This window comes from Malaclemys terrapin, chromosome 12 (genome assembly GCF_027887155.1).
Source record: "Malaclemys terrapin pileata isolate rMalTer1 chromosome 12, rMalTer1.hap1, whole genome shotgun sequence".
Taxonomy (NCBI): domain Eukaryota; kingdom Metazoa; phylum Chordata; order Testudines; family Emydidae; genus Malaclemys; species Malaclemys terrapin.
The window spans coordinates 36130856-36158529 of NC_071516.1; the positions used below are offsets into that span (position 1 = coordinate 36130856).

General features: G+C 41.8%; 1 protein-coding gene and 1 pseudogene across 1 annotated transcript; both read right to left on the bottom strand.

Annotated features, from left to right (window-relative positions):
* Positions 1-5042: 5042 nt before the first annotated feature.
* On the bottom strand, positions 5043-13381 carry LOC128846817 (olfactory receptor 6N1-like). The gene is made up of 2 exons (XM_054046053.1): positions 13308-13381; positions 5043-6014 (listed from the first exon to the last, which is right to left on the bottom strand). The coding sequence occupies exon 2, from the start codon at positions 6012-6014 to the stop codon at positions 5043-5045; it is 972 nt and encodes a 323-aa protein (XP_053902028.1). The 5' UTR covers positions 13308-13381.
* Positions 13382-19582: 6201 nt separating this feature from the next.
* Positions 19583-20550, bottom strand: LOC128846818 (olfactory receptor 1020-like; annotated as a pseudogene).
* Between the last annotated feature and the right edge of the window lie 7124 nt (positions 20551-27674).

The following is a 27674-nucleotide window of genomic DNA, read 5'->3' on the forward strand; positions in this document are numbered from 1 at the left end:
GAAATTCCAAACATCTATATAGTAAGATTCCAGGATTGTGACTTGCTGTGTCATTCTGAAGCATACAAAGCCTAAAAACCAAGAGGAATCCTGTAAAAGATGGACGCACAGACTCATAGCTAAGGATGAGTACAAAAGAATACCACAAGTGCATAGGGACAAAATCAGAAAGGCTAACGCACAAAATGAGTTACACCTAGCAAGGGACATAAAAGGCAATAAGAAGAGGAATTGTAAGTACATTAGGAATAAGAGAAAGATGGAGAAAAGAGTGGCTTCTACAGTGGACAGGAAAGGAGAACTAATAATGGATAACATCGAGAAGCTGACAAATCAACACAACCATGTGCACATTAAAACAACTATCACACACAAGACCCCACGCACACACAGCCTCTTACTGCAGTGCACATCCACACAAATCAACACGAATGTCCTAGTACAACATGAGAAACACAGAAATCAACACAATCAAGCTCACAACATAACCAGCACATACAATAAACCAAGACATCACTCTGAAAACTAGAATGTCTGTTGAGTACATATGAAATGATTGAAACAGTTACAAGCATGGTTGAGAGCTCTTTCTGTTTAGATTATCACCAGGTCTAATTATCACTGGGATGCACGGTCTCTTATCACCAATTTTTAAGTTCTCAGCCAATTTCGGGGTTTTTAACACACATGAGTATACAAATTATACTCGTGTGACAGCACAGGCTTTCAGCTACTAGAGAAGATATGAGCAGATTGCCTTCAATCTGCTTAGCATAGTGACCTGGCTGACAGGGCAGCTAAAAAGCAAGTAACGTTTAGAAGAAGGACCTCTGACAAATTTGTAAAGATTAGCTCTAACTTTTAAAAGGTCTTCATTCATCCCTAGTGGATAGAAACCAAGATGTTGCTCTCCTTTTCCCTCCTTGCATGGCTTCCTCTCTTCTTTACCCATCCATCCAATTCCTTTACCTTTCTCTTCTTCTTCTTGTCTATTCACCTATTACTTTTGTTTGTGTGCATGTTGGGGAATCAGTAAAATAGATATGGAAATAAATCCATAAATAAAAATAAATGGGCACATTTAGAAGTGCATTGCAGTAACTGAGTTTACATGAAAAATAAAATAAAGATTTAAGTTTTTTGAGAAGTTAATTAGGGAAAACTTCCACTCGCACTTACCCTAGTGTAAATCAGGAATAATTGCAGTGAAACCAGTAGAGATGCACTGCTATAAAACTGGTGGCATCTTCTTTCATTTTTAATGTCTCTATATAAATTCCTGCCCAGAGCAGCTGCACAGATGCAGATTATCAAATTCAGAGCAGCATTCCCCATGTGCTGCATTGCAATCACCTCCATATATATTTTGGTGACCACGTAGGAATTGTTCCCAAAGAGCATATGCAACCTGAGCCACCCTTAATAACAACTAACAAAGAGGTCAGCTTCCCAGAACAACACAAGGTTTTCTTCTCCATCTGAAACAGGGATGGGATTTAGAACAGAGAACTTCAATCTGTGGAGATGTAAGAGCTGAGGAGGGGTGGGTTGGTCATGAGACAAAGCAGCAGAGAGGTCAATATCATTGTGGTTCAAAAGCCATTGCTCTGCAGTGACTATGTTCTCGAGTTGTGCTCTGCCATGTTGCTGCCATGTGATGCTGGCATCCCAATGCAGCATGAGAATGCAGATGTTGTCAAAGGGCACTCAGCCTGGGGCACCCTCCATCACCCTCATTGCATGCTAGGAAGCAGTTTCAATCCTAATGAGTCTCCAGTATCTTTGATGGAGTTGGACCAACTTTACCTCTTACCTGTTCCTTCTTTCCTTCAATGTTTCAGGCTCTCCCTCAGTCTTTCCTCATGCTGGAGAGAAGACAGATTTTTCTTCTCTTCCTCCTCCTGCATGTGGCCTAACTTATTTCTGCCTTCATCTCCCGACCCCTTCCTGGGCTGCGATCTGCCCGCCACAGTGCATGAAGAGTTCAAACCTGTTGTGTGCAGTCTGGCCATCAGGAAGAACACGTCCCCTGAGTGGGATCTGGATACAGTTGTATTGTTACTTCAGAACCCCCCATCCTTTCCTATGTATCACCCTCAATAAAAAGGATTGCTCTTTACCAGCCAGCCATTATTCTGCCGCCATTCTGCCATCACCTGGAAACAGCCTCTCCAATGTGTTCTCCGTGATAGCCACCCACGGCAACCCCCAAATCCTTTCAAAATCAATGCCAAACACTGAGAGTCCGACTGAATTCTTATTCAGGCAAACTTCCTGTGACGTTAATTGCACTACTTGTATTACGCATGTTGAGGATCAAGGATTCACAGACAAGTAAATTTTGACCCCTGCCCTAACCCATACCCCAACACCTAATGTCTACAAACTTGTCCCATAGCCTGGTGCAGATGGAGTTGCTGTGAATGCTGAAAGCATGCTGGCTCCAGTCTCTCCTCTTTGGTGGCTCAGGAAGACCGCTGCATTTTAGTGGATGTGGTAACCTCATATAAATATGCACCATTGATGTGCACAAGATTCTGTCTTCCTTTAGTGTTTGGACAAAACAAATACAGCACCCTGCCATGAAAGGACATGAAAAGAATGTTATTCCTTTAGGTCAAGTATTAGAGATCTGAGTTTTTGGTTACAGATGATTCAGGATTAGATAGATAGATAGATAGATAGATAGATAGATTAGATATCTGTTTTATACATTTCTGGTTATATAATATGCAGATGACAGCAACTTTGAAGGACAGCCCGAGAATTCTTTAAGTCGTTGGTGCTTGTATTGTATCTCTGTTTCAATATGTTACTTAATGAGTGTTTGTTCCATGTGGACAGTGAGTAACACACACATCTACATCTCTTAGGTTGCCCTGAAAGCAAATTTAACCCCTTTTCTGCGACTGGATAGTCATAAAACGTATAGGGGAAACTGAGGCATACATAAGATTCATAAAAATATTTTAAAAATTCCCACTTTGTCACAGGTGTATTAATAAATTCATTGTAAGAACCTGCAGTGCTAGAATGTTGGACCATGAGGGATCTGAGCTGCTGAAGTCTCCATTGTCTGTCCATCAGGCTTTCTTCAGACCCTGCTCATGAGAGATCCTAGACTCTGGCTTCTGACCTAGCCTAATGCTTGCCTCTTGGTTTGCACTCAGGCCTATCTCAGATTCTGACCCTCTGGTACCCGACTCGGCCTGACTCCCAACACTCACTCCAACCAGTTGGTCTGACTCCCCAGAACCCCGTGGTGACAAGTATTTGTACAGATTTGGGCACCACACTTAAAGGAAGATGTGGACAAATTTGATGGGCTGTGAGTGGGAAGGATCAGGGAATGGCAGAATGTTAGTTTCCAGCCCCAGTGACTTGGCCAGCAGCAAATGACAGCTACCAGGGAGCCAGGGGGGAAGCAGAGAGGAGGGAACTGCACCTTCCTGAGTCAGAAACCCTTCCCTTGGCTGGTCCTGGGACTGTGTAGCAGAGACACACCACCCCTCTGATGAAGCACAAGGGCAGGTAGCTTGTGTGAATAACACTCATGGGGACCAAGGCGTCAATGAGAACTCTAGGCCCACCTGCACATTGACCTTCCCTTAATCAGTCATTTCAGGTAACAGAACTGCAACATTCAAATTAGCAGGAGATGAAGAGTGGGGATTGGTTGATTTACTTCTGATGTCACCGGGGTCCCATTTAAAAGTGACCTGAGCTATTTACCAGAGCTTGGCAATGAGCAAAATGTATTCCTAATCTAATGATTTGACGCAACTTCTCTTAACAATTTAGCTGCATTATAACCTAATGTCTTCAAATGTGGCCTACACACATATTTCAAATGAGTTTTAACATTACAGAATGTGTGAAGAGTAAGTTTTATTCCACTCTGAAGATCTCTCATGACAAAGCTATAGATGCCAAATGCCAAATTTCTTAAGGATCCCATTTATATTTTATTCTCATGAACTAATTAAAATATTTACTTGCAAAACCATCCACTCCCAGAGAATAATAATCCAAATTCAGCGAGGATGCATAGTATTTTTCACAGATTACAGTGGGAGTGAGTGTACAGTGAATGGCTAAGGATATAGCTTTGTGTACTAATTTTCCTCCAAAACAAGTCAGATGGCCACAGGTACGCAACACCCAGACTCTGCCCTTGTATGCAGGAAGTCCTGATCCTGCTAGTCTTGAGTTCCACTGGCACAGTAAGATGAATTAAGCCTATACATGAGCCAGAGTTTGTAGGTTTATAGATCTATGATTAGCTTGAAATGCCTGTATTCCTGTAAAAGACAAAAAATCTAAGGAGAGCTTTTCTCAAGGCGTCCTTTACCTCCTTGTTTCTTAGGCTGTAGATGAGGGGGTTGAGCAATGGGGTCAGGACTCCATAGAAGACAGAGAAAACTTTGTTCAGGTTCCTCAATGCATCAGACTCTGAGACCAAATACACCATGATGAGAGTCCCATAGAAAATTGTCACCACGATGAGGTGAGAGGAGCAGGTGGAAAAGGCCTTTTGCCTCCCAGTGGTGGATGGGATTCTCAGGATGGTAGAAATGATATAAACATAGGTTGCCATCATTAATAGAAATGGAGGCAGGGTGAATATGGAGGAAGATATGAAACTAGCAACTTCCACCATCCCATTTATATTATTTTATTCTCATGAACTAATTAAAATATTTACTTGCAAATTCATCCACACTCAAAAGAAAATAATCTAAATGCAGGGAGGATGCACAGTATTCTTCAGACATGAGTGTGGGTGTGAGGGTGGAGTGAATATCTATGGATATGGCTTGGTGTCCTAATTTTCCTCCAAAATGAGTGAGATGCCCACAGGTAGGCAACACACCGACTCAACACTTGGATAAAGGAAGTTCTGACAGTCATGAGTTCAGCAGGCACATAAAGATGAGTATAGGCTACTCATATGAATCAGAACATGCAAAATCATATTCCCATGATTGTCCCATATATATATAGCAACAGAGGGTCCTGTGGCACCATATATATATATTAGCTTAAAATTTTGAATTCTTGTAAAAGACAAAAGATCTAAGGAGAGCTTTCCTCAAGGCTTCCTTTACCTCCTTGTTTCTCAGGCTGTATATGAGGGGGTTGAGCAATGGGGTCAAGACTCCATAGAAGAAAGAGAACACTTTGTTTAGGTCCCTCAATGCATCAGATCCTGAGACCAAATACACCATGATGAGAGTCCCATAGAAAATTGTCACCACGATGAGGTGAGAGGAGCAGGTGGAAAAGGCCTTTTGCCTCCCGGTGCTGGACGGGATTCTCAGGATGTTGGAGATGATACAAACATAGGATGCCACCGTCAATAGAAATGGAGGCATGGTGAATATGGTGGTAGATATGAAACTGGCAAATTCCACCATGCGGTTGTCAGTGCAGGAGAGTTTTATTATTGGACGAAAATCACAAAAGAAATGGTCAATTTCATTGGGGCCACAAAATGTTAATTGTGACATCATAAATACAAAGACGGTAAGAGACAAAGATCCACCTATCCACAACCCTACCACTAGCTGGAGGCACAACCTGTCATTCATAAGTGCTGCGTAATGCAGAGGTTTGCATATCGCTAAATACCGATCATAGGACATCACAGATAAAAGCAAACACTCAGTCCCTGCCAGAGAACCAAAGAAATAAAATTGAGTGATGCAGCCCATAACAGAAATAGACTTGTCCCCAGTCAGAAGACTGGCCAGCACCCTGGGCAGGATGGTGGAGGTGTAGCAGGTCTCCAAGCAGGACAAGTTCCCTAGGAAGAAGTACATGGGGGTGTGAAGGTGCTGATCAGTCACAACTAGTGCAATGATAAGGATGTTCCCAGCCACAGTCACAATATAAATCACTAGGAACAGCAGGAAGAGAATAATATCAAGTTGAGGGAGAGCCCCAAATCCCAGGAGGATGAATTCGGTGATGGTCGTTTGATTTCCCTCTTGTATGTTTGTTGTTAGCTTCATCTAGGGGAAATAAAAGAAATTATGCAATTGAGAATCTAACTTCCATTACAAAACAGTCATATTTTTTACTTTGGCCTTTCCCTGATGGTAACCATCCCAACAGTTGAGTGAAGACTTCAGAGGGTAGAGGCAGATGGGGTACAAATTTAAAAAAAAGGCCAAAGTTAATTGACATTGGAAATGTAACTACTGCCTGGTATCTCTATGGTTGAACACATCTCACTTTCCGTTTCCTGAACATGTTTTTGTATTACTACAGCCACAATGTCTGAAGTTATCATTGTAAATTAAGGGGAACTAAATGTCACTCCATTGGCTTCATATGGAAACCTCAGAAAAAATCCTATTGCTAGGCTGATACTTCATTTACTCATATTTAGACTTCAGAGTCCATCATATTCCAGTGGATTGGACAAAATAATTTCACTCCAGAGACCTGGGTTTTATTATTGGCTCCACCACTCCCTGACCTTGGGTTTATCACTTCCCCTCACTGTGCCCCTCTTCCCTCCATTATGTAATAGTTGTTGATGATACCACTTACTCTTTTCATAATGTGACCTGAAATTTAGGAAAGAAGAGCTGTTTACATGTGTTCACATGCTCTTGGGTAAAATCGATATATGATACTGAAGACACTGTACAAAGTTTTACTAGTTACGTCAGTGAGTTTGCTATATAACTTCTCATTATTAGCAAACTGCTGTGAGACCATGCATAACTTTCAATACACTCTATGAAGAGAAACTAAACATGCCTCAATGTCATATTTCCACCTCAATCTCACAGAAATGGCCTCAGTTTTTTAGACACTTCCTTTCCCCCGACCCTATATGACAGAGATGTCTCTCCCAAATCTCTCCTAATGGGAATCAGAGACTAGGTTTCTTTATTGGCAAGGATTTGCAACCTTCTTTTTGACAGCTATTCAATGCCTAACATTTATGGGTAATATTTTCCAAACTGCCAGACTTTGAAAATTATCCATGCACCTACACCTGCAGACTGAACCCTCAGTCTCTTTGAACATCTGGTGTTGAGATACCATGTGGAATAATCTAGGATGCATAGTTAGATTAAGGAGGTCTGCCAATGCTTCCTTGTCTAAGGTGGCTGTGACATTTTGGGGAACATGTCTTTGTCGGTTTTATCATTCCATTTTGTTTTGTCAATGTCATTTCTAATTGGAACCATCATCCTGGATGGGATCAACTCTTTTGTAGTAGAAAACATGGAGTGGGTCATGGGGAAGTCATGCCGCGGTAGCAGTGACAACACTATCAAGGGCCATCAACACTGAATGTCTCATGCCTGGTGAAACAGTGGGAGTTTTGAGAGATCCATGTCTAGGAACATTGGCCAGATGTTGCCCATAGCCAAGTGCATCAGCAACACATGGGATTTAGAGGCTCGAGCCAAGCATAAAAATCTGGTGTCTGTTTTCAGAAAGTAATTGATCCAGGATGTTCTGTTTGAAGCTGTTGGAATTGGCCCAACAAAGAAACCAATAGGGGCATTCATTAATCCAAAGAGGTGAGTTTGTTGTCTGTTAGTTTCTTTGTTTGTTCCTTGCTTGTTACTTGACTGACATTATAATGTGGTCTGGGGTTTTTTGAGGGAGGCGGGGGGAAGGTCTGTGTGCTGAACCTAGGGGCCTTATAGACATATCTAGAGGCTTCCTAATGAGGCTTTGATCCCTAGACCCTTTAACATCCATTAACCCTTAACCAGAGAGTGAAACTACTAAGACAGAACAGGGGTTTAAAAAGCCAGTTCCTACGTGATCAGAGGAGCTAGCAACGAGGAGCAACAAAAAGGGGAGGTTTGCAAGGTAGTTTAGGGAAAGAGTGGGAGAGCTATGTACACCTAATTAGCATTCTCTAAACTTAGAGCAATATACCCTCCCTCACCCCTTCAACCCAAAAAAACACAGAGAAACAATACCCAACACAAAAGCTGCAAAAATAAAAGTAATGCAGGCAGAAGTCCATCAGGAGAGTAGAAGTTCATTGCACTGAATGCGGCGTATATCATTACCTGCCTTGTGGGCAAATGGGGTAGATGTGCATTCGGTGCAAGGAGCTTACGACCTTCAGAGACCGAGTACTGGTTCTGGAGACCAGAGTGGCTGAACTGCAGGAGCTAAGGGAGATAGATAGGTATATAGATAAGACTTTCCTGGGCACAGTAGAGTGGTTCCACTCCCAGTCTGACAGCCTCTGTGCTGTTGAGGAGGATGAAAGTCTTGGGGAAGGACAACACCAAAGTGGAACAGAGAGAAACTATCCCCTAGTTGGTACCCTCATTCTAGATAATGTCATGGTATCCTCTTGTACTGACAATACCTGTCCTAGGGAGGGATCCCCCGCTTACTAAGAAGAGGCAGGTACTAGTAATGGGGATTTGATCGTTAGAAACATATACATTTGGGTTTGTGGTGACTGGGTGAACCATGTGGTGAATTGTCTGCCAGGTGTGAAGGTTGTAGATCTCTTGACATACCCAGACAGGTTTATGTGAAGTGCTGGGTGAGGAGCTGGTGGGTGTGGTACCACGTAGGTGCCAATGACATAGGAAAACGTAGAAGAGAGTTACTGCAGGCCAAATTGAGGCAGATAATTTAAGAGATTAAAGTCCAGGACCATTATGGTAGCATTCTCTGAAACGTTTCCCATTTCTGCATGCAGGGCCAGTAAGAGAGGCAGAACTTCAAGGTCTCAATGAGTGGATGAGACGATAGTATAGAGAGGAGGGGTGGGGAACTGTTTGGGGAATAAGGAACCTATACAGGAAGGATAGTATCCACCTAAACCAAAATGGCACCAGATTGCTTGCATGTAAAATTAAAAATGTCATAAAGGAGTTTTCAAAAAAAGGGCATGGGAAAATCAACAGGTGCATCACAGAAACTTGGTGGAATGATGATAATGAATGGGACACAATAATAGCAGGGTACAAAATGTATAGGAATGGCAGAGCAGGTCATGCAATTGGGGGAATGGCGCTATCTGTGAAAGAAAGTGTAGAAGAGTGAAATGTGGTCAAAAATCTTAAATGAATTAATCTGTACACTAGAAACTCTATGGCTAGAAATTCCATGCTTGAATAATAAGAGTTTAACAGTAGGGATATACTACCAACCACCTAACCACAGTGGTGAATGTGAAATGCTCAGGGAGATTAGAGAGGCTATAAAAATAGAAAACTCAGTAATAACGGGGAAACTTCCCTTCCAACCTGGGCTCAGTTCTTTTCCCCTGTTCAGTCTTTTTTTTAGTTGTTTCCAGCTGTCTTCTTGGATGGGATAGCAGGGGAGAACTGAGGACCTGGATTACCTCACTCCAGGGGTAAAATAGGATTTGTATAAGGCAGAAGTCCTTTGTTTCCTAGTTTGATCCCCCTTCCCTTACAGTGTTAAGTTATAAGAAGTCCCAAGTAATGTTTTAGTATCAGCTGACAAGAGCACCTGACTCTGTAAGGCTCTTGTAGCCATTCTTCACAGGGTGACCCACATGATGACAGGCAAACTGAGCTCTTTTACTCTTGCTGATGGGCCATCAGCACTGTCCGGCTTTTTCATTGTTGTACCTGAAGTGTTAGCAGGGGCATCACCCAAAGTAACATAGTTGAAATATAGATACATAGTCAATATTCCTAATTTCAGATACAGAAATGATACATGCATACAAATAGGATAGTAGCATTCAACTTTCCAATGATATCTCATATGAGCCATCTTGCATAAAGTATCTCAGTTATGGCATATTCATATGATAAGCATATTTTCATAAAGAATATGGAATGACACATCACAATGCACATTGGAAAACGTAATCCCAACTATACATATACAATTATAGGGTGTAAATTACTCAAGAAAGTTATCTTGCAGTCATTGTGGATAGTTCTCTGAAAACATCCACTCAATGTGCAGTGGCAATCAAAAAAGCTAACACAGAATCTTGGGAATCATTAAGAAAGGGATAGATAATAAGACAGAAAATATATAGTTGCTATATAAATCTATTGTACTCCCACATCTTGAATACTGTGTGCAGATCTCATCACCCCATCTCAAAAAAGATATATTCGGATTAGAAAAGGTTTAGAAAAGGGCAACAAAAATCATTATGGGTATGGAACAGATGCCATATGAGGAGAGATTAATAAGACTGGGACTCTTCAGCTTTGAAAAGAGAGGACTAAGGGGGGATATGATAGAGGTCTATAAACTCATGACTGTAAATAAGGAAGTGTTATTTACTCATTCTCATAACAGAAAATGAAATTAATAGGCAGCAGGTTTAAAACAAAAAAAGGAAGTACTTTTTCACACAATGCACAGTCAACCTGTGGAATGCTTTGCCAGAAGATATTATAAAGGCCAAGACTATAACAGGGTTCAAAAAAGAGCTAGATAAGTTCATGGAGGATAGGTCCATCAATGGCAATTAGCCAGGATGAGCAGGGATGGTTTCCCTAGCCTCTGTTTGCCAGAAGCTGGGAATGGGCGACAGGGGATGGATAACTTGATGATTACCTGTTCTGTTAATTCCCTCTGGGGCACCTGGCATTGGCCACTGTCAGAATATAGGATACTGGGCTACCTGCGCTCAAGGAAGATAAGGCCATTTGGATAAACTAAATTAATTCCTTTCTTCAGTCTTCATGGTAGAGGATGAGGGAGATTCCCACACCTGAGCCACTCTTTTTAGGTTACAAATCTGAGGAATTGTCCCAGATTGAGTTGTCATTTGAGGAGGTTTTGGAACAAATTGATAAATTAAACAGTAATAAGTCACCATAACCAAATGGTATTCACCCAAGTGGTCAGAAGGAATGCCAATGTGAAATTGCAGAATTATTAAGTGTGGTATCATTTAAACCAGCTTCTGCACCAGATGCCTGGAGGTTAGCTAATATGACGCCTATTTTTTTGTAAAAAAGCTTCAGAAGAGATCCTGGCATTTACAGGCTGGTAAGCCAAACTTCAGTACCAGGCAAATTGGTTGAAATTATAGTAAAGAACAGAATTGTCAGACACATATATGAACATGATTTGTTGGGGAAGAGTCAACATGGCTTTTTTAAAGGGAAATCGTGACTCACCAATCTATAAGAATTCTTTGAGGAGGTCATAAAGCATGTGAACAAGAGTGATCCATTGGATATAGTGTACTTAGACTTTCAGAAAGCCTTTGACAAGTTCCCTCATCAAAGGCTCTTAAGCAAAGTAAGCTGACATGGGATAAGAGAGAAGTTCCTCTTGTGGATCACTAACTGGGTAAAAGACAGGAAACAAAGAGTAGAAGAATGTAGTAGGAAGAGAGCCTGAGACATAAGCATCTGTATGAGACACCTGGTATAAGGCAGGACCTGCTTAAAAAATCTGGCAAAAACAGGGTTGATATTGCAAAAATACACATTCCTAAAAAGTTCTAAGTACAGAGTACTCACTCCAGTTAGTGCTCATCTCCTATTCATGAACCCAGTGCCTTAAAAAATCAATCCTACAGCTAGAAACCAATATTTCAGAATTCAGACAAAGACTTTGGAATAGTTACACACACACACAGAGGCACACAACCCCATGCACACAGTTATAGAGGTCTGTGTGTCCTAGTCAGGAGAATCTAGTAATTTTCCAGTGGGTGCAGGAGCATGTCTCACATACTGTAGGAACATGAAATGCAGAACCTGGGGCCACCCAGAAGATAATTAGCCCATCTTAGAATTTTGACCAAATGCAGAATGCAGAAGCTGAGGATTGTGAAAGGCTGAAAGTCATTTCAATTGGGACATATTCACTGAATTGCCATAGAGAGAAATTTCCAATGGAAAAAATGGGGCAAATACGTTGAAATTGTAACCTTTCTCTGTGATTGACTTGGTGACAGTCCATACAAAGAAGATTCCAGCATTATGACTGTGTTTCATTCTGAAGCATATTAAGACTGAAAATCAAAATGGAGCTGTACAAAAGGTGGACACATGGACAAATAGATAAGGATGACTGGAAAAGTATACAACAAGGATGTAGGGGCACAATCTGAAAGGCTAAGGTGCAAAATGACTTGCACCTAGCAAGGACATAAAAGGCAATAAGAAGAGGAATTATAAGTACATTAGCAGCAATAAAAAAAGAAATGAAAGAGCAGGTCAACTACTTAATAGGGGATGTGAGCTAATAACGGATCACATCAAGAAGGCTTACAAATCTGCACAACCATCCTCACAATAAAACAACTTTCTCAGACAATAACCCAAAACACACATAGCCTCTCACTGCAGCACATACCCACACAGATCAACCCAAATCTGCAGGCATAACAGAACTCGTACACAAATCATCACAACCACTCACACTACAACTCAACCAGAATATAGATAAACGTAATCACACATAGCCCACTACCGAAACACAAATCCCTTATTTACCACCCACAAAAAGCAACACAAATATTCCAGGGCAACACATTCTACAAATAAATCAACACAAACAAATACGCAGCTTCAGCAGTACCACAATAACCCCAAACATCACTCTGAACACCAGACTGTCTATTGACTCTGTATCACATGATGCAAAGAGCTACAAGAATGGTTCAGAACTCCTTCTCTTTAGCATATCTTCAGGTTCCATTATCAGTGGGATTCATGGTCTGTTGTTGGCCAATTTTTAATGTTCTCATCCATTTTGGAGTTTTTTAATACATGAGTTTCCAAATTACCCTTGTGTGACAGCACAGGCTTTCAGCTTCTAGCAAAGGACTTAGCCAATTGCCTCCAGGGATAGAAGCCTGCCACAGTGACCTGGCTAACAGGGCAGCTAAAAAGCAGGTAACATTTAGAAGAAGAAGGTCCTAAGGCAAATTTGGAAGAAATAGCTCTAACTTTTAAAAGCCTTTGATTAATCACTAATGGATGAAAACTGAGATATCATCATCCTTTCCCCTCCATGCCCACCTCCCTCCCTCTTTTTGCCTCCCATCCAAATCCTTTAACTTAATAAAGGCTTTGATTAATCACTAATGGATGGAAACTGAGATGTCACTCTCCATTCCCCTCCCTGCCTGCCTTCCTCCCTCTGCTTCCCTCCCATCCAGATCCTTTACCTTTCTTTTCTTCTTTTCTTCTTCTTTCTATTTTGTTTCATGGGGAACATCAATAAAATATAAATAAAGAAATGTGCACACTTAAAAGTGCATTACAATAACTGAGTTAACATGGGAAAGGAATGAAGATTTAAGCATTTTAAGGAGTTGATAGGAAAACAATTCCTCTCCCACTTACCGCAGTATAAATCAGGAAAAGCTGCACTGAAGCCAAGAAAGATGCACTGCTTGAAAACTGGGGAAAGTGAGAGGAGAATGACACCAAAGGAGAGGTGTCTTCTTCTTCTTCTTCTTCTTCTTCTTCTTCTTCTTCTGTTCTATAATGTCCCTATATAAAGTCCTACCTAATGTAGCTGCACAGACACAGATTATCACTTTCAAAGCACCATTCCCCATGTGCCGTGATGCAATCACTTCTATATGCTTTGGTGCCCACATAGGAATTGTTCCCAAATAGAATCTACTATGGCATTGCCAGGCAACCTGAGCCACCTTGGTAACAGAGAAAAGGTCAGCCTTCCGGAACAACACAAGGTTTTCTGCTGCGTCCAATGGAGGGATGGGTTTAGAATGGACAGCTTCAATCTGTGGTGGCTGAAAAAGCAGAGACTGAGCTGACTGGTCATGAGACAAGGCAGCAGAGAGGCCCGATACGAATGTGGTTGCCAAGGCATTGCATCTGAGATGTAGAGTGGTGCCATGGTGCTGTTATATGATGAGGACATTCTGATGCAGCATCAGAATGAGGAGAGCTTATTCAAATTGTGACTTTTCAGCTTAGAAAAGAGACGACTAAGGGGGTTATGATAGAGGTCTATAAAATCATGACTAGTGTGGAGAAAGTAAATAAGGAAGTGTTATTTAGTCCTTTCCATAACACAAGAAGTAGAGATCACCAAATGAAATTAATAGACTGCAGGTTTAAAACAAAAGAAAAGGAAATATTTGTTCACACAATGCACAGTCAACCTGTGGAACTCTCTGTCAGAGGATTTTGTGAAGGCCAAGACTATAACAGGGTTAAAAAAGAGCTAGATATATTAATGGAAGATAGGTCTATCAATGGCTATTAGCCAGGTTGACAGGGATGGAAAACCAGGCTCTGAAGTGTCCCTAACCTCTCTTTGCTAGAAGCTGGGACTGGGTGACAGGGGATGGATCACTTGATGATTTCCTGTTCTGTTCATTCCTGCTGGGGCACCTGACATTGGCTACTGTCAGAGACAGGATACTGGGCTAGATGGACCTTTGGTCTCATCCAGTATGGCTGTTCTTATGTAGAATGCAGATGTTGTAAAAGGGCAGCCAGCCTGGGGTACCCTGGTAATAGGTGACCCTCCATCAGCCTCATTTCCCCCTTGGAAGCACATTCATTCCTCCTGTATCTCCCATGTCTCTGATGAAGTTAGACCTTCATTACTGCTTTCCTATTCCTTCTTTCCTTCAACATTTCAGGCTCTTCCTTACCCTTTCTGCATGCATGAGAGAAGGCAAATGTTTCCTCTCTCTTTTCCTCCTCCTGAATGCTGAGTATCTTCTCTTCCTCTTCATCTCCGAGATCTTCCTGGGGTGTGATCCTCTTACCACAATGCTTGAATAGTTCCAAGTGTGTTGTGCACTGTGGCCACCAGGAAGAACAGGGCTGTGGGTGGGATCTGGGTGGAGCTTTCCTGTTTCTCCAGGACACCCTGAACTTTCCTATCTATTACATTCGATAATAGGGATTGCTTCTCTTTGCCATCCATCCATCACTCTTCCTTCATTCTACCACAGCATGGAAAGAGTATCTCCAATACGTGCTCTTCATGACCGCCACATACGGCAACCCCCAAGTCCTTGGAAAAGCCAATGCCACACATTGAGGGACTCATTGAATTCTTACTTAGGCAAACTTCCAGGAAAGTTATTTGGGCAACTTACATGAGTCACAATGAGGCCCGAGGACTCACAGACGATTGAATTTTGACTCTATGCCCTAATCCATTTTCCCCTGAAACTTAACGTGAAAAGATGTCTAGCACAGGTTTGACATCCCTCAGCTCTAGATACTTGTCCCATGGCTGAGGGCAATTGGAATGTCCGTGCATGCTGCAACCATGCTGGCTCCCATCTCTCCTCTTTGGTGGACCAGTAAGACATCAGACAGCTTTGTGAATGTGGAGCCATAGTGTAAATATACCCGATTGATGTGCATAAAATCCTGTCTCCCTCTAGAGTCTCGACCAAGCATATATAGCAGCCTGACACTAATTTACATGTACAGATATTATTCCTTTAAGTCAGTTTAGAGGCCTGAGGTTTTGTTACAGGTCATTCTGGATTTAATATCTTAGAGAGAGAGAGAAAGCATCTATCTCGGCCCATACATGTGTATCTTATATGCTAATTGTTATACAATATGCAGATGACACCAAACTGATAAGACAGACTATATTGGCATTACAATTTTAGATTCCATCCCCAATGACCTGTCAAGGAGCAAATTTCTGCTGTCAGGGAGTAAGGGAAGAGCAGAGAGGAGGGAACAACATCCTCCTGAGTCAGAAACACTTCCCTGCACTGGTCCTGGGCCAGTGCAGCGGAGTCCCACCAGCATTCTGAAGAAGCATAGAAATAGGTAGAATGCAGATGTTATTGCCATGGAACATTGAATAACACTGTTGGAGGGGTTAAGATTTCAATGAGAACTCTTGGCCCATTTGTCTATTTACCTTCCCCTCTTCAGCCATTTCTGGTCATTGAACTGAAACAGTAAAATTAGCAGGAAATGAAGAGTGGGGATTGGTTGATTTACCCCTGATGTTACCAGGGTCCCAGTACAAAGTGACCTGAGCTACTGACCTGGCCATGAGTACAATGTATTCCTAATCTGGTGATTTCATGACTTTCTTCTTAACATAGAGCTTCATTGCCACCTAATAATTCAAATGTAACCTACACAAATATTGTAAATGAGTTATAACATTAAGGAAAGTGGGAAGAGTATATTTTACTCCAGTTTTAAGATCACTCAGGACAAAGCTGGAGATGACAAATGCTAAATTTCTTCAGGATGTCATTTTAATTACTTTATTGTCATGAATTCATTAAAATATTTACTTGCAGATTCATCCTCTCTCAAAGGAGAATAATCAAAATTCAAGGAGGATGCACAGCTTCCTCAGACATGAGTGTGGGTCTCAGTGTGCAGTTAATATCTAAGGATATGGCTGTGTGTCCTAATTTTCCTCCATAATGAGTGATATGCCCATAGGTAGGCAACACTTGGATACAGGAAGTTCAGATTCTGACAGTCATGAGTTCAGCAGGCACACAAAGATGAGTATGGGCTACTCACGTAGAACCATAGAATATCAGGGTTGGAAGGAACCTCTGGAGGTCACCTAGTCCAACCCCCTGCTCAAAGCAGGACCAACCCCAACTAAATCATCCCAACCAGGGCTTTGTCAAGCCTGACCTAAAAACCTTCTGAGGAAGGAGATTCCACCACCTCCCTAGGCAACCCATTCCAGTGCTTCACCACCCTCCCAGTGAAAAAGTTTTTCCTAATATCCAACCTAAACCTCCCCCTCTGCAACTTGAGAACATTACTCCTTGTTCTATCATTTGGTACCACTGAAAACAGTCTAGATCCATCCTCTTTGGAACCCCCTGTGATGGGTTGAATCACAGAAACCCCCTTGGGAGCTGCCACCTGACTTACCTAGACTACCCCTGCTTCTGTTTTCCCTGCCAGCTCAGGACTCCAGCACCCTGTCTTGCTGAGCCAGACACTCCCATCTGCTCCAACACAGACCCAGGGTCTGAATCACATGCCCCAAAGCTGCAAGTTTACCTGAAAACAGCTCACAGAAGTGTGCTTGTCTTTAGCACTCAGATGCCCAACTCCCAATGGGGTATAAACCCAAATAAATCCGTTGTACCCTGTATAAAGCTTATACATTGTTCACCCTCTATAACACTGATAGAGAGATATGCACAGCTGTTTGCTCCCCCAGGTATTAATATATACTCTGAGTTAATCACTAAGTAGAAAGTGATTTTATTAAATACAGAAAGTAGGATTTAAATGATTCCAAGTAGTAACAGACAGAACAAAGTAAGTCACCAAGCAAAATAAAATAAAATGCACAAATCTATGTCTAATCAAACTGAATACAGATAATCTCACCCTCAGAGATGCTTCAGTAAACTTTTTCTCAGACTGGACACCTTCCAGGCCTTGGCACAATTCTTTCCCCTGGTACAGCTCTTGTTGCTGCTCAGGTGATAGCTAGGGGATTCTTCATGATGGCTCCTCTCACCCTCTGTTCTCTTCCACCCCTTTATATATCTTTTGCATAAGGCGGGAAGGGAACCCTTTGTCCCTATGGGTTTTCACCCTCCCTTACTGGAAAAGCACCCAGGTTAAAGAAGGATTCCAGGTCAGGTGACATGATCACATGTCACTGCAAGACTTCATTACCCACTTGCCAGCACACACATATACAGGAAGACTAACAGGTAAACACAGCCATCTGCAGACAATGGTCCTGGTTAATGGGAGTCATCAAGATTCCAAACCACTATTAATGGCCCACACTTTGCATAATTACAATAGGTCCTCAGAGTTATATTTCATATTTCTAGTTTTAGGTTCAAGAATGGTACATTTATACAAATAGGATAATCACACTCAGTAGATTATAAGCTTTGTAATGATACCTTACAAGAGACCTTTTGCATGAAGCATATTCCAGTTACATTATATTCACCTATCATATTTTTATAAAACTATTCCAGTTACATTATATTCACTTCTTATTATGTTTTTATAAAACCATATAGAATGCACAACGTCTCACCCCCTTTCAAGTAGTTGAAAGGAGCTATCAAATCCCCCCTCATTCTTCTCTTCTGGAGACTAAATCATCCCAGTTCCCTCAGCCTCTCCTCATAAGTCATGTGCTCTATCCGCCTAATCATTTTTGTTACCCTCCACTGGACTCTTTTCAATTTTTCCACATCCTTCTTGTAGTGTGGGGCCCAAAACTGAACACAATACTCCAGATGAGGCCTCACCAATGCCGAATAGAGGGGATTGATCATGTACTTCGATTTGCTAGCAATGCTCCTTCTTATACAGCCCAAAATGTTGTTTGCCTTCTTGGCCACAAGGGCACACTGTTGATTCATATCCAGCTTCTCGTCCACCATAACCCCTAGGTTACATGAGTCAGAATGTGGAATGTCATAACCCCATGACTGGCTCATGTATATTGTGACAGGTTCAGTAATAGACACCCCCTTGGGACTGTCACCTGACATGCTGAGCCCATTTTCCCTGTGAGTTCGGGCCTCCAGAACCCTGCCTTGTCGAGCCAGACATGCCAGTCTGCTCCAACACAGACCCAGGGTCTGAACCACGCACCGCAAAGCTGCAGACTTAACTGAAAACAGCTTAAGATGTGCTTTTGTGTCTAGTACCCATACACCCAGATCCCAATGGGACCTCAAACCCCAAATAAATCCGTTTTACTCTGTATAAAGCTTATACAGGGTAAACTCATAAATTGTCCACCCTATATAACACTGATAGAGAGATATGCACAGCTTTTTGCTCCTCCAGGTATTAATTACTTACTCTGGGTTAATTACTAAGCAAAAGTGATTTTATTAAGAATAAATAGTAGGATTTAAGTGGTTCCAAGTAATAACAGACAGAACAAAGTATATTACCAAGCAAAATAAAACAAAACACGCAAGTCTAAACCTAATACATTAAGAAACTGATTACAGATAAAATTCCACCCTCAGAGATGTTCCAATATGCTTCTTTTACAGACTGGACTCCTTCCTGGTCTGGGACCAATCCTTTCCCCTTGTACAGTTATTGTTAGCTCCAGCTCAGGTGGTAAGTAGGGGATTTCTCATGACTGGAACCTCCCTTCTTCTGTTCCTCCCTTACATAGCTTTGGCACAAGGCGGGAATCTTTTGTCTCTCTGGGTCCTCACCCCTCCTTCTAAATGGAAAAGCACCAGGATTAAGATGTATTCCAGTACCAGGTGACATGGTCACATGTCCTGTGAGACCCAAAGCCTTCATACTTCATGGCCTGACTCACAGGAAGGTTTGCATGTAAACAGAGCCTTTACAAACAATTGTCCTAGTTGATGGGACCATTAATGGCCCACACTTTGCATAATTACAATATTATTAGAAATAATAATAATAATAATTACAATATTACTAGAAATTACTAGAAATATTTCATATTTCTAGTTTCAGATAGAAGAATGATACATTTATACAAATGAAATGACCACACTCAGTAGATTATAAATTTTATAAACTTTGTAATGCTATCTTACAAGAGAACTTTTGCACGAAGCATATTCAAGTTACATTATATTCACACACATTAGCATATTTTCATAAAATCATATGGAATGCAACATCATATATATTTTAACTTAAAATTTTGAATTACTGAAAAAGACAAAAGATTTAAGGAGAGCTTTTCTCAAAACTTTCTTTACCTCCTTGTTTCTCAGGCTGTATATGAGGGGGTTGACCAAAGGTGTCAGGACTCCATAGAAGACAGAGAAAACTTTGTTCAGGTCCCTCAGTGCATCAGAGTCTGAGAGCAGATACACCAGGATCAATGTCCCATAGAAAATTGTCACCACGATGAGATGAGAGGAGCACGTGGAAAAAACCTTTTGTCTCCCAGTGGTGGAAGGGATTCTCAGGATGTTGGAGATGATACAAACATAGGATGTCAGCATCAACAGAAATGTAGGCAATGTGAACATAGAGCAAGATATTAAACCAGCAACTTCTGCCATGTGGGTGTCAGTGCAGGAGAGTTTTGTTATTGGATGAAAATCACAAAAGAAATGGTCAATTTAATTGGGGCCACAGAACGTTAATTGTGACAACATAAATATAAAGATGGAAACAGACATAAATCCACCTATCCACAACCCAACCAATAACTGGAGGCACAACCTGCCATTCATACGTGTTGCATAATGCAGAGGTTTGCATATTGCTAAATACCGATCATAGGACATCACAGATAAAAGCAAACTGTCCCTGCCAGAGAACCAAAGAAATAAAATTGAGTGATGCAGCCCGTAACAGAAATAGACCTGTCCCTAGTCAGGAGACTGGCCAGAACCCTGGGCAGAATGGTGGAGGTGTAGCAGGTCTCCAAGCAGGACAAGTTCCCTAGGAAGAAGTACATGGGGGTGTGAAGATGCTGATCAGTCACAACTAGTGCAATGATGAGGATGTTCCCAGCCATGGTCACAATATAAATCACTAGGAACAGCAGGAAGAGAAGAATAGGAAGTTGAGGAAGATCGCCAAATCCCAGGAGGATGAATTGTGTGATGGTTGTTTGATTCCCCTTGTGTATGTTTGTCGTCAGCTTCATCTAGGGGAAATAAAAGAAATTATGCAATTGAGAATCTAACTTCCATTACAAAACAGTCATATTTTCTATTCCATTTTCTCCCTGATAGTAGCCATCCCAACAGTTGAGTCAAGATTCCAGAAAATGGAGGCAGTTGGGGTACAAATTTAAAAAAAAGGCCAAAGTTAATTGACATTGGAAATGTAACTACTGCCTGGTATCTCTATGGTTGAACACATCTCACCTTCAGCTGTCTGCGTAAGCCCTTTAGCATCCATTAAGCCATAAGCAGGGGGCGGGGCTACTCAGGAGAACAGGGGGTTAAAAAGCTAGCTTCTAAGTGACAGGAGGATCTCAGGACCAGGAGCAGCTAATGGGAGTTTTCTGAGGGAGTTTAGAGAAGGAGTGGGAGTGCTAGATACACCTGATTAACATTCTTTAAACATAGGGCAATAAACCTCCCCTGCCCCCTTCCTTCCAAAAAACACAAAGAAACAATATCCAACAAAAAAAGCTGCAAGAGGAAAAATAGAATGTAGGCAGAAGTCCAGCAGCAGAGTAGGAGCTATCCAGTTAAATCACAAAATGCAGGATGTTTGATTACCTGCCTTGTGGGCATGTGGTATATGTGCATATTTTCTGCAAGGACTTCCTGGCTCTCAGAGACCGAGTACAGGCTCTGGAGACCAGAGCGTCTGAGCTGGAGGAGCTAAGGGAGACAGAAAGGTACACACAGGAGACTTTCCGGGGCACAGTAGAACAGTCCCAAACCCCGATCTGACAGCCTCTGTGCTGTTGGTAGGAGGATGAAAGTCTCAGGGAAGGGGAACACCAAAATTGAGCAGAAAAGAAACTGTTCCATAGTTGAAACCTTCCCTCCAGATGATGTCATGGTAGTATCCTCTTGCACTGAGATACCTGTCCTAGGGAAGGATCCACGGTTACTAGAAAGAGCCAGGTAACAGTAATGGGGGATTCTTTGCTTAAAAAGATAGATAGTATGGTTTGCGATGACTGGGAGAACCTCATGGTAGATTGTTTGCCAGGTGCGAAGGTTGCAGATCTCTGAAGACCTCTAGATAGACTTATGTGTAGTTTTGGGGAGGAACCAGTGGACATGGTACATGTAGGTTTCATTGACATAGGAAAAGAAAGGAGAGAGGTCCTGGAGACCAAATTTAGACAGCTAGGTAAGAGATTAAAGTCAGGGACCTTCATGGGAGCATTTTTTGATATGCTTCCAGTTCCACATGCATGGTCAATTACATAGCGGAACTGCAGGGTCTCAATGCATGGATTAAACAATAGTATAGAGAGGAGGGGGTTAGGTTTATTAGGAACTGGGGAACTTTTTGTGGAAGGAGGTGCCTCTACAGAAGGATGGGCTCCACCTAAACCAAAATGGAAACAGATTGCTGGCATTTAAAATTTTAAAAGATTGTAGAGGAGTTTTTAAACTAAGGGTTTGGGAAAGCCAACAGGTACATCCCAGAAACTTGGTGGAATGATGATAATCAATGGGACATAATAATACCAGGGTACAAAATATATCGGAACAACAGAGTAGGGCATGCTGGTGGGGGAGTGGCACTATATGTGAAAGAAAGTGAAGAATCAAATAAAGAAAAATCTTAAAGGAACCAAACTGTACCATAGAGTCTCTATGGATAGTAGTTCCATGCTCTAATAATAAGAATATAGAATTAGGGATATATTACTGACCACCTGACATGGTGGTGATTGTGAAATGCTCAGGGAGATTAGAGAGGACATTAAAATAAAATAAAAAACCCTTATTAATAATAATAATAATAATAATAATAATAATAATGGGGTAGTTCAACTATCCCCATATTGACTGGGTACATGCCACCTAAGGACAGGATGAAGTGATAAAGTTTCTTGACACCTTAAATGACTGCTTCTTGGAGCTGCTAGTCCTGGAACCCACAAGAGGAGAGGCAATTCTTGATTTAGTCCTAAGTGGAGCACAGGATCTGGTCCAAGAGGTAACTATAGCTGAACCGTTTAGTAATAGCGACCTAAATAAGTAAATTTAATATCCTTGTGTGGTGGCAAAAATCAAAGAAGCCCACCACAGTAGCATTTAAGTTTAGAAAGGGGGACGGCACGGAAATGAGGAAGCTAGTTAATTGAAAATTAAAAGGAACAGTCCCCAAAGTGAAATGCCTGAAAGCTCCATGGAAACTTTTAAAAAACATCAGAATAAAGGCTCAAATTAAATATATACCCCAAATTTAAAAAACAAAATAGTAAGAGGATCAAAAAAATGGCACCATGGCTAAACAACAAAGTAAAAGATGTGGTTAGAGGCAAAAAGATATCCTATTAAACTTGGAAGTTAAATCCTACTGAGGAAAATAGAAAGGAGCACAAACTCTGGCAAGACAAGTGTAAAAATATACTTAGGAAGCCTCCCCCCCCCCCCAAAAAAAAAGAAAGAATCCGAAGAGCAAATTAACCAACATATAAGAGCAAAAATATTTTTAAATGCCTAACAAGCAGGAAGCTTATTAAACAATCAGTTGGGCCACTGGATGATCGAGGTGCTAAAGGAGCATTCAAGGAAAATATGGCCATTGTGAAGACATTAAATGAATTGTTTGCTTCAGTCTTCACTGGAGAGAATGTAAGGGAGATTCCTCATGCATAATCCATTCTTTTTAGGTGACAAACCTGAGGAACCATCAAAGATTGGGGTGTCAATAGGGGAGGTTTTGGATATCAATAAATTAAACATTAGTAAATCAACAGGACCAGATTATATTAATCCAAGAGTTTGGAAGGAATTCCAATATGAAATTACAAAATGACTCAGTGTGGTATGATTTAAATCAGCTCCTGCACCAGATGACTAGAGAATAGCTAATCTGAAACCTATTTTTAAAAAAAGGCTCCAGAAGAGATACTGGCAATTACAGGTTGGTAAGACAAACTTCAGAACCAGGCAAATTGGTTGAAATTATGGATGTTTAACATATTCATAAATGATCTGGAAAAAGGGGTTAAAAATTAAGGTGGCAAAATTTGCAGATGATACAAAATTATTCAAGATAGTTAAGTCCAAAGAACAGAACTGCCAGACACTTACATGAACATGATTTGTTTGGGAAGAGTCAATATGGCTTTTTTAAAGGGACATCATGTCTCACTGATCTATTAGAATACTTTGAGGAGGTCAATAAGCATGTGAACAAGAGTGATCCAGTGGATTTAGTGTACTTAGACTTTCAGAAAGCCTTTGACAAGTTCCCTAACCAAAGACTCTTAAGCAAAGTAAGCAGTCCTGGGATAAGAGGGAAGGTCCTTTCATAGATCAGTAACTGGTTAAAAGATAGGGGGAAAAGGGTAGGAATAAATGGTCAGTTTTCAGAATGGAGAGAGGTAAATAGCAGTGTCCCCTGGGGTCTCTACTGGGACCAGGGCTGTTTAACATATTCATAAATGATCTGGGAAAAGGGGTAAAAATTAAGGTGGCAAAATTTGCAGATGATAGAAAATTATTCAAGATAGTTAAGTCCAAAGCAGACTGCGAAGAGTTACAAAAGGACCTCACAAAACTGGGTGACTAGGCACCAAAAGGGAAGATAAAATTGAATGTTGATAAATGCAAAGTAATGCACGTTGGAAAATATAATCCCAATTATACATACAAAATAATGGGGACTAAATTACCTGTTACCACTCAAGAAAGAGATCTTGGAGTCATTGTGGATAGTTCTCTGAAAACATCCACTCAATGTGCACCTGCAGTCAAAAGAGTAAAGAATGTTCAGAATCATTAAGAAAGGGGTAGATACTGAGACAGAAAATACCATATTGCCTCTATATAAATCCAAGACATGCCCGCATCTTGAATACAGAATGCAGTTCTGCTCACCCCATTTCAAAAAGGATATTTTAGAATTGGGAAAGAAAAAGAGAAGGGAAACCAAAATGATTAGGTGTATGAAAGAGTTTCCATATGAGGAGAGATTAAAAAAGACTTTTCAGCTTTGAAAAGAGAGCACTAAGGGGGGATATGATAGAGGTCTACAAAATCATGAATGGTGTGAACAAAGTGAACAAGTAAGTTTTATATATTCTTTCACTTAACACAAAAACGAGGAGTTACTCAGTGAAATTAAGAGGAATCATAGAATCATAGAATATCAGGGTTGGAAGGGACCTCAGGAGGTCATCTAGTGAAACCCCCTGCTCAAAACAGGACCAGTCCCCAACTAAAACATCCCAGCCAGGGTTTTGTCAAGCCTGGCCTTAAAAACCTCTAAGGAAGGAGATTCCACCACCTCCCTAGGTAGCCCATTCCAGTGCTTCACCACCCTACTAAAGAAAAAGGTTTTCCTAATATTCAACCTAAACCTCACCCTCTACAACTTGAGACCATTACTCCTTGTTCTGTCATCTGGTTCCACTGAGAACAGTCTAGATCCATCCTCTTTGGAACCCCCTTTCAGGTAGTTGAAAGCAGCTATCAAATCCCCCCTCATTCTTCTCTTCTGCAGACTAAATAATCCCAGTTCTCTCCGCCTCTCCTCATAAGTCATGTGCTTCAGCCCCCTAATAATTTTTGTTGCCCTTCGCTGGACTCTTTCCAATTTTTCCACATCTTTCTTGAAGTGTGGGACCCAAAACTGGACACAGTACTCCAGATGAGGCCTCACCAATGCCGAATAGAGGGGAATGATCATGTCTCTCGATCTGCTGGCAATGGTCCTACTTATACAGCCCTAAATGCCATTAGCCTTCTTTGCAACAAGGGCACACTGTTGACTCATATCCAGCTTCTAATCAACTGTAACCTCTAGGTCCTTTTCTGCAGAACTGCTGCCTAGCCATTTGGTCCCTAGTCTGTAGCAGTGCATGGGATTCTTCTGTCCTAAGTGCAGGACTCTGCACTTGTTCTTGTTGAACCTCATCAGGTTTCTTTTGGCCCAATCCTCTAATTTGTCTAGGTCCCTCAGTATCCTATCCCTAGTCTCCAGCGTATCTACCACTCCTCCCAGTTTAGTGTCATCTACAAACTTGCTGAGATTGCAGACCATGCCATCCTCCAGATCATTAATGAAGATATTGAACAAAACCGGCCCCAGGACCGACCCCTGGTGCACTCCACTTGAAACCGGCTGCCAATTAGACATGGAGCCATTGATCACTACCCGTTGAGCCCGACGATCTAGCCAGCTTTCTATCCACCTTATAGTTCATTCATCCAGCCCATACTTCTTTAACTTGCTGGCAAGAATACTGTGGGAGACCGTATCAAAAGCTTTGCTAAAGTCAAGGAATAATACGTCCACTGCTTTCCCCTCATCCACAGAGACAGTTATCTCCTCATAGAAGGCAATTAGGTAAGGCAGGCATGACTTGCCCTTGGTGAATCCATGCTGACTGTTCCTGATCACTTTCCTCTCCTCTAAGTGTTCCATAATTGATTCCTTGAGGACCTGCTCCATAATTTTTCCAGGGACTGAGGTGAGGCTGACTGGCCTGTAGTTCCCCGGATCCTCCTTCTTCCCTTTTTTAAAGATGGGCATTACATTAGCCTTTTTCCAGTCATCCGGGACCTCCCCCGATTGCCATGAGTTTTCAAAGATAATGGCCAATGGATCTGCAATCACATCTGCCAACTCCTTTAGCACCCTCGGACGCAGCGCATCCGGCCCCATGGACTTGTGCTCGTCCAGTTTTTCTAAATAGTCCCGAACCACTTCTTTCTCCACAGAGGGCTGGTCACCTTCACCCCATACTGTGCTGCCCAGTGCCGCAGTCTGGGAGCTGACCTTATTCGTGAAGACAGAGGCAAAAAAATCATTGAGTACATTAGCTTTTTCCACATCCTCTGTCACTAGGTTTTCTCCCTCATTCAGTAAGGGGCCCACACTTTCCTTGACTTTCTTCTTCTTGCTAACATACCTGAAGAAACCCTTCTTGTTACTCTTAACATCTCTTGCTAGCTGCAACTCCAAGTGCGATTTGGCCTTCCTGATTTCACTCCTGCATGCCTGAGCAATATTTTTATACTCCTCCCTGGTCATTTGTCCAATCTTCCACTTCTTGTAAGCTTCTTTTTTGCGTTTAAGATCAGCAAGGATTTCACTGTTTAGCCAAGCTGGTTGCCTGCCATATTTACTATTCTTTCTACATATCGGGATGTTTTTTTCCTGCAACCTCAATAAGGATTCTTTAATATATAGCCAGCTGTACTGGACTCCTTTTCCCCTCATGTTATTCTCCCAGGGGATCCTGCCCATCAGTTCCCTGAGGGAGTCAAAGTCTGCTTTTCTGAAGTCCAGGGTCTGTATTCTGCTGCTCTCCTTTCTTCCTTGTGTCAGGATCCTGAACTCGACCATCTCATGGTTACTGCCTCCCAGGTTCTCATCCACTTTTGCTTCCCCCACTAATTCTTCCCTGTTTGTGAGCAGCAGGTCAAGAAAATCTGTGCCCCTAGTTGGTTTCTCCAGCACTTGCACCAGGAAATTGTCCCCTACACTTTCCAAAAACTTCCTGGATTGTCTGTGCACCGCTGTATTACTCTCCCAGCAGATATCAGGGTGATTAAAGTCTCCCATGAGAACCAGGGCCTGCGATCTAGTAACTTCTGCTAGTTGCCAGAAGAAAGCCTCGTCCACCTCATCCCCCTGGTCTGGTGGTCTATAGCAGACTCCCACCACGACATCACCCTTGTTGCTCACACTTATAAATTTAAGCCAGAGACTCTCAGATTTTTCTGCAGTTTCATACCGGAGCTCTGAGCAGTCATACTCCTCTCTTACATACAGTGCAACTCCCCCTCCTTTTCTGCCCTGCCTGTCCTTCCTAAATAGTTTATATCCATCCACTCTCATTAACTCTTTCCTATTCTTTCTTTCCTTTCAACATTTCAGTATCTCCATCATTCTTTCTCCAGGCAGGAGAGAAGGCAAATGTTTCCTCTCTCTCTTCCTCCTTCTGAACACTTAGTATCTTAATTCCCTCTTCATCTCTGAGCCCTTCCTGGTGTGTGATCCTCCTACCAACATGCATGAATAGTTCAAAGCATGCAGTGCATTGTGGCCATCAGGAAGAACAGGACCCTGGGTGGGATATGGGTGGAGCTGTTCTGTTTCTTCAGCACACCCTGA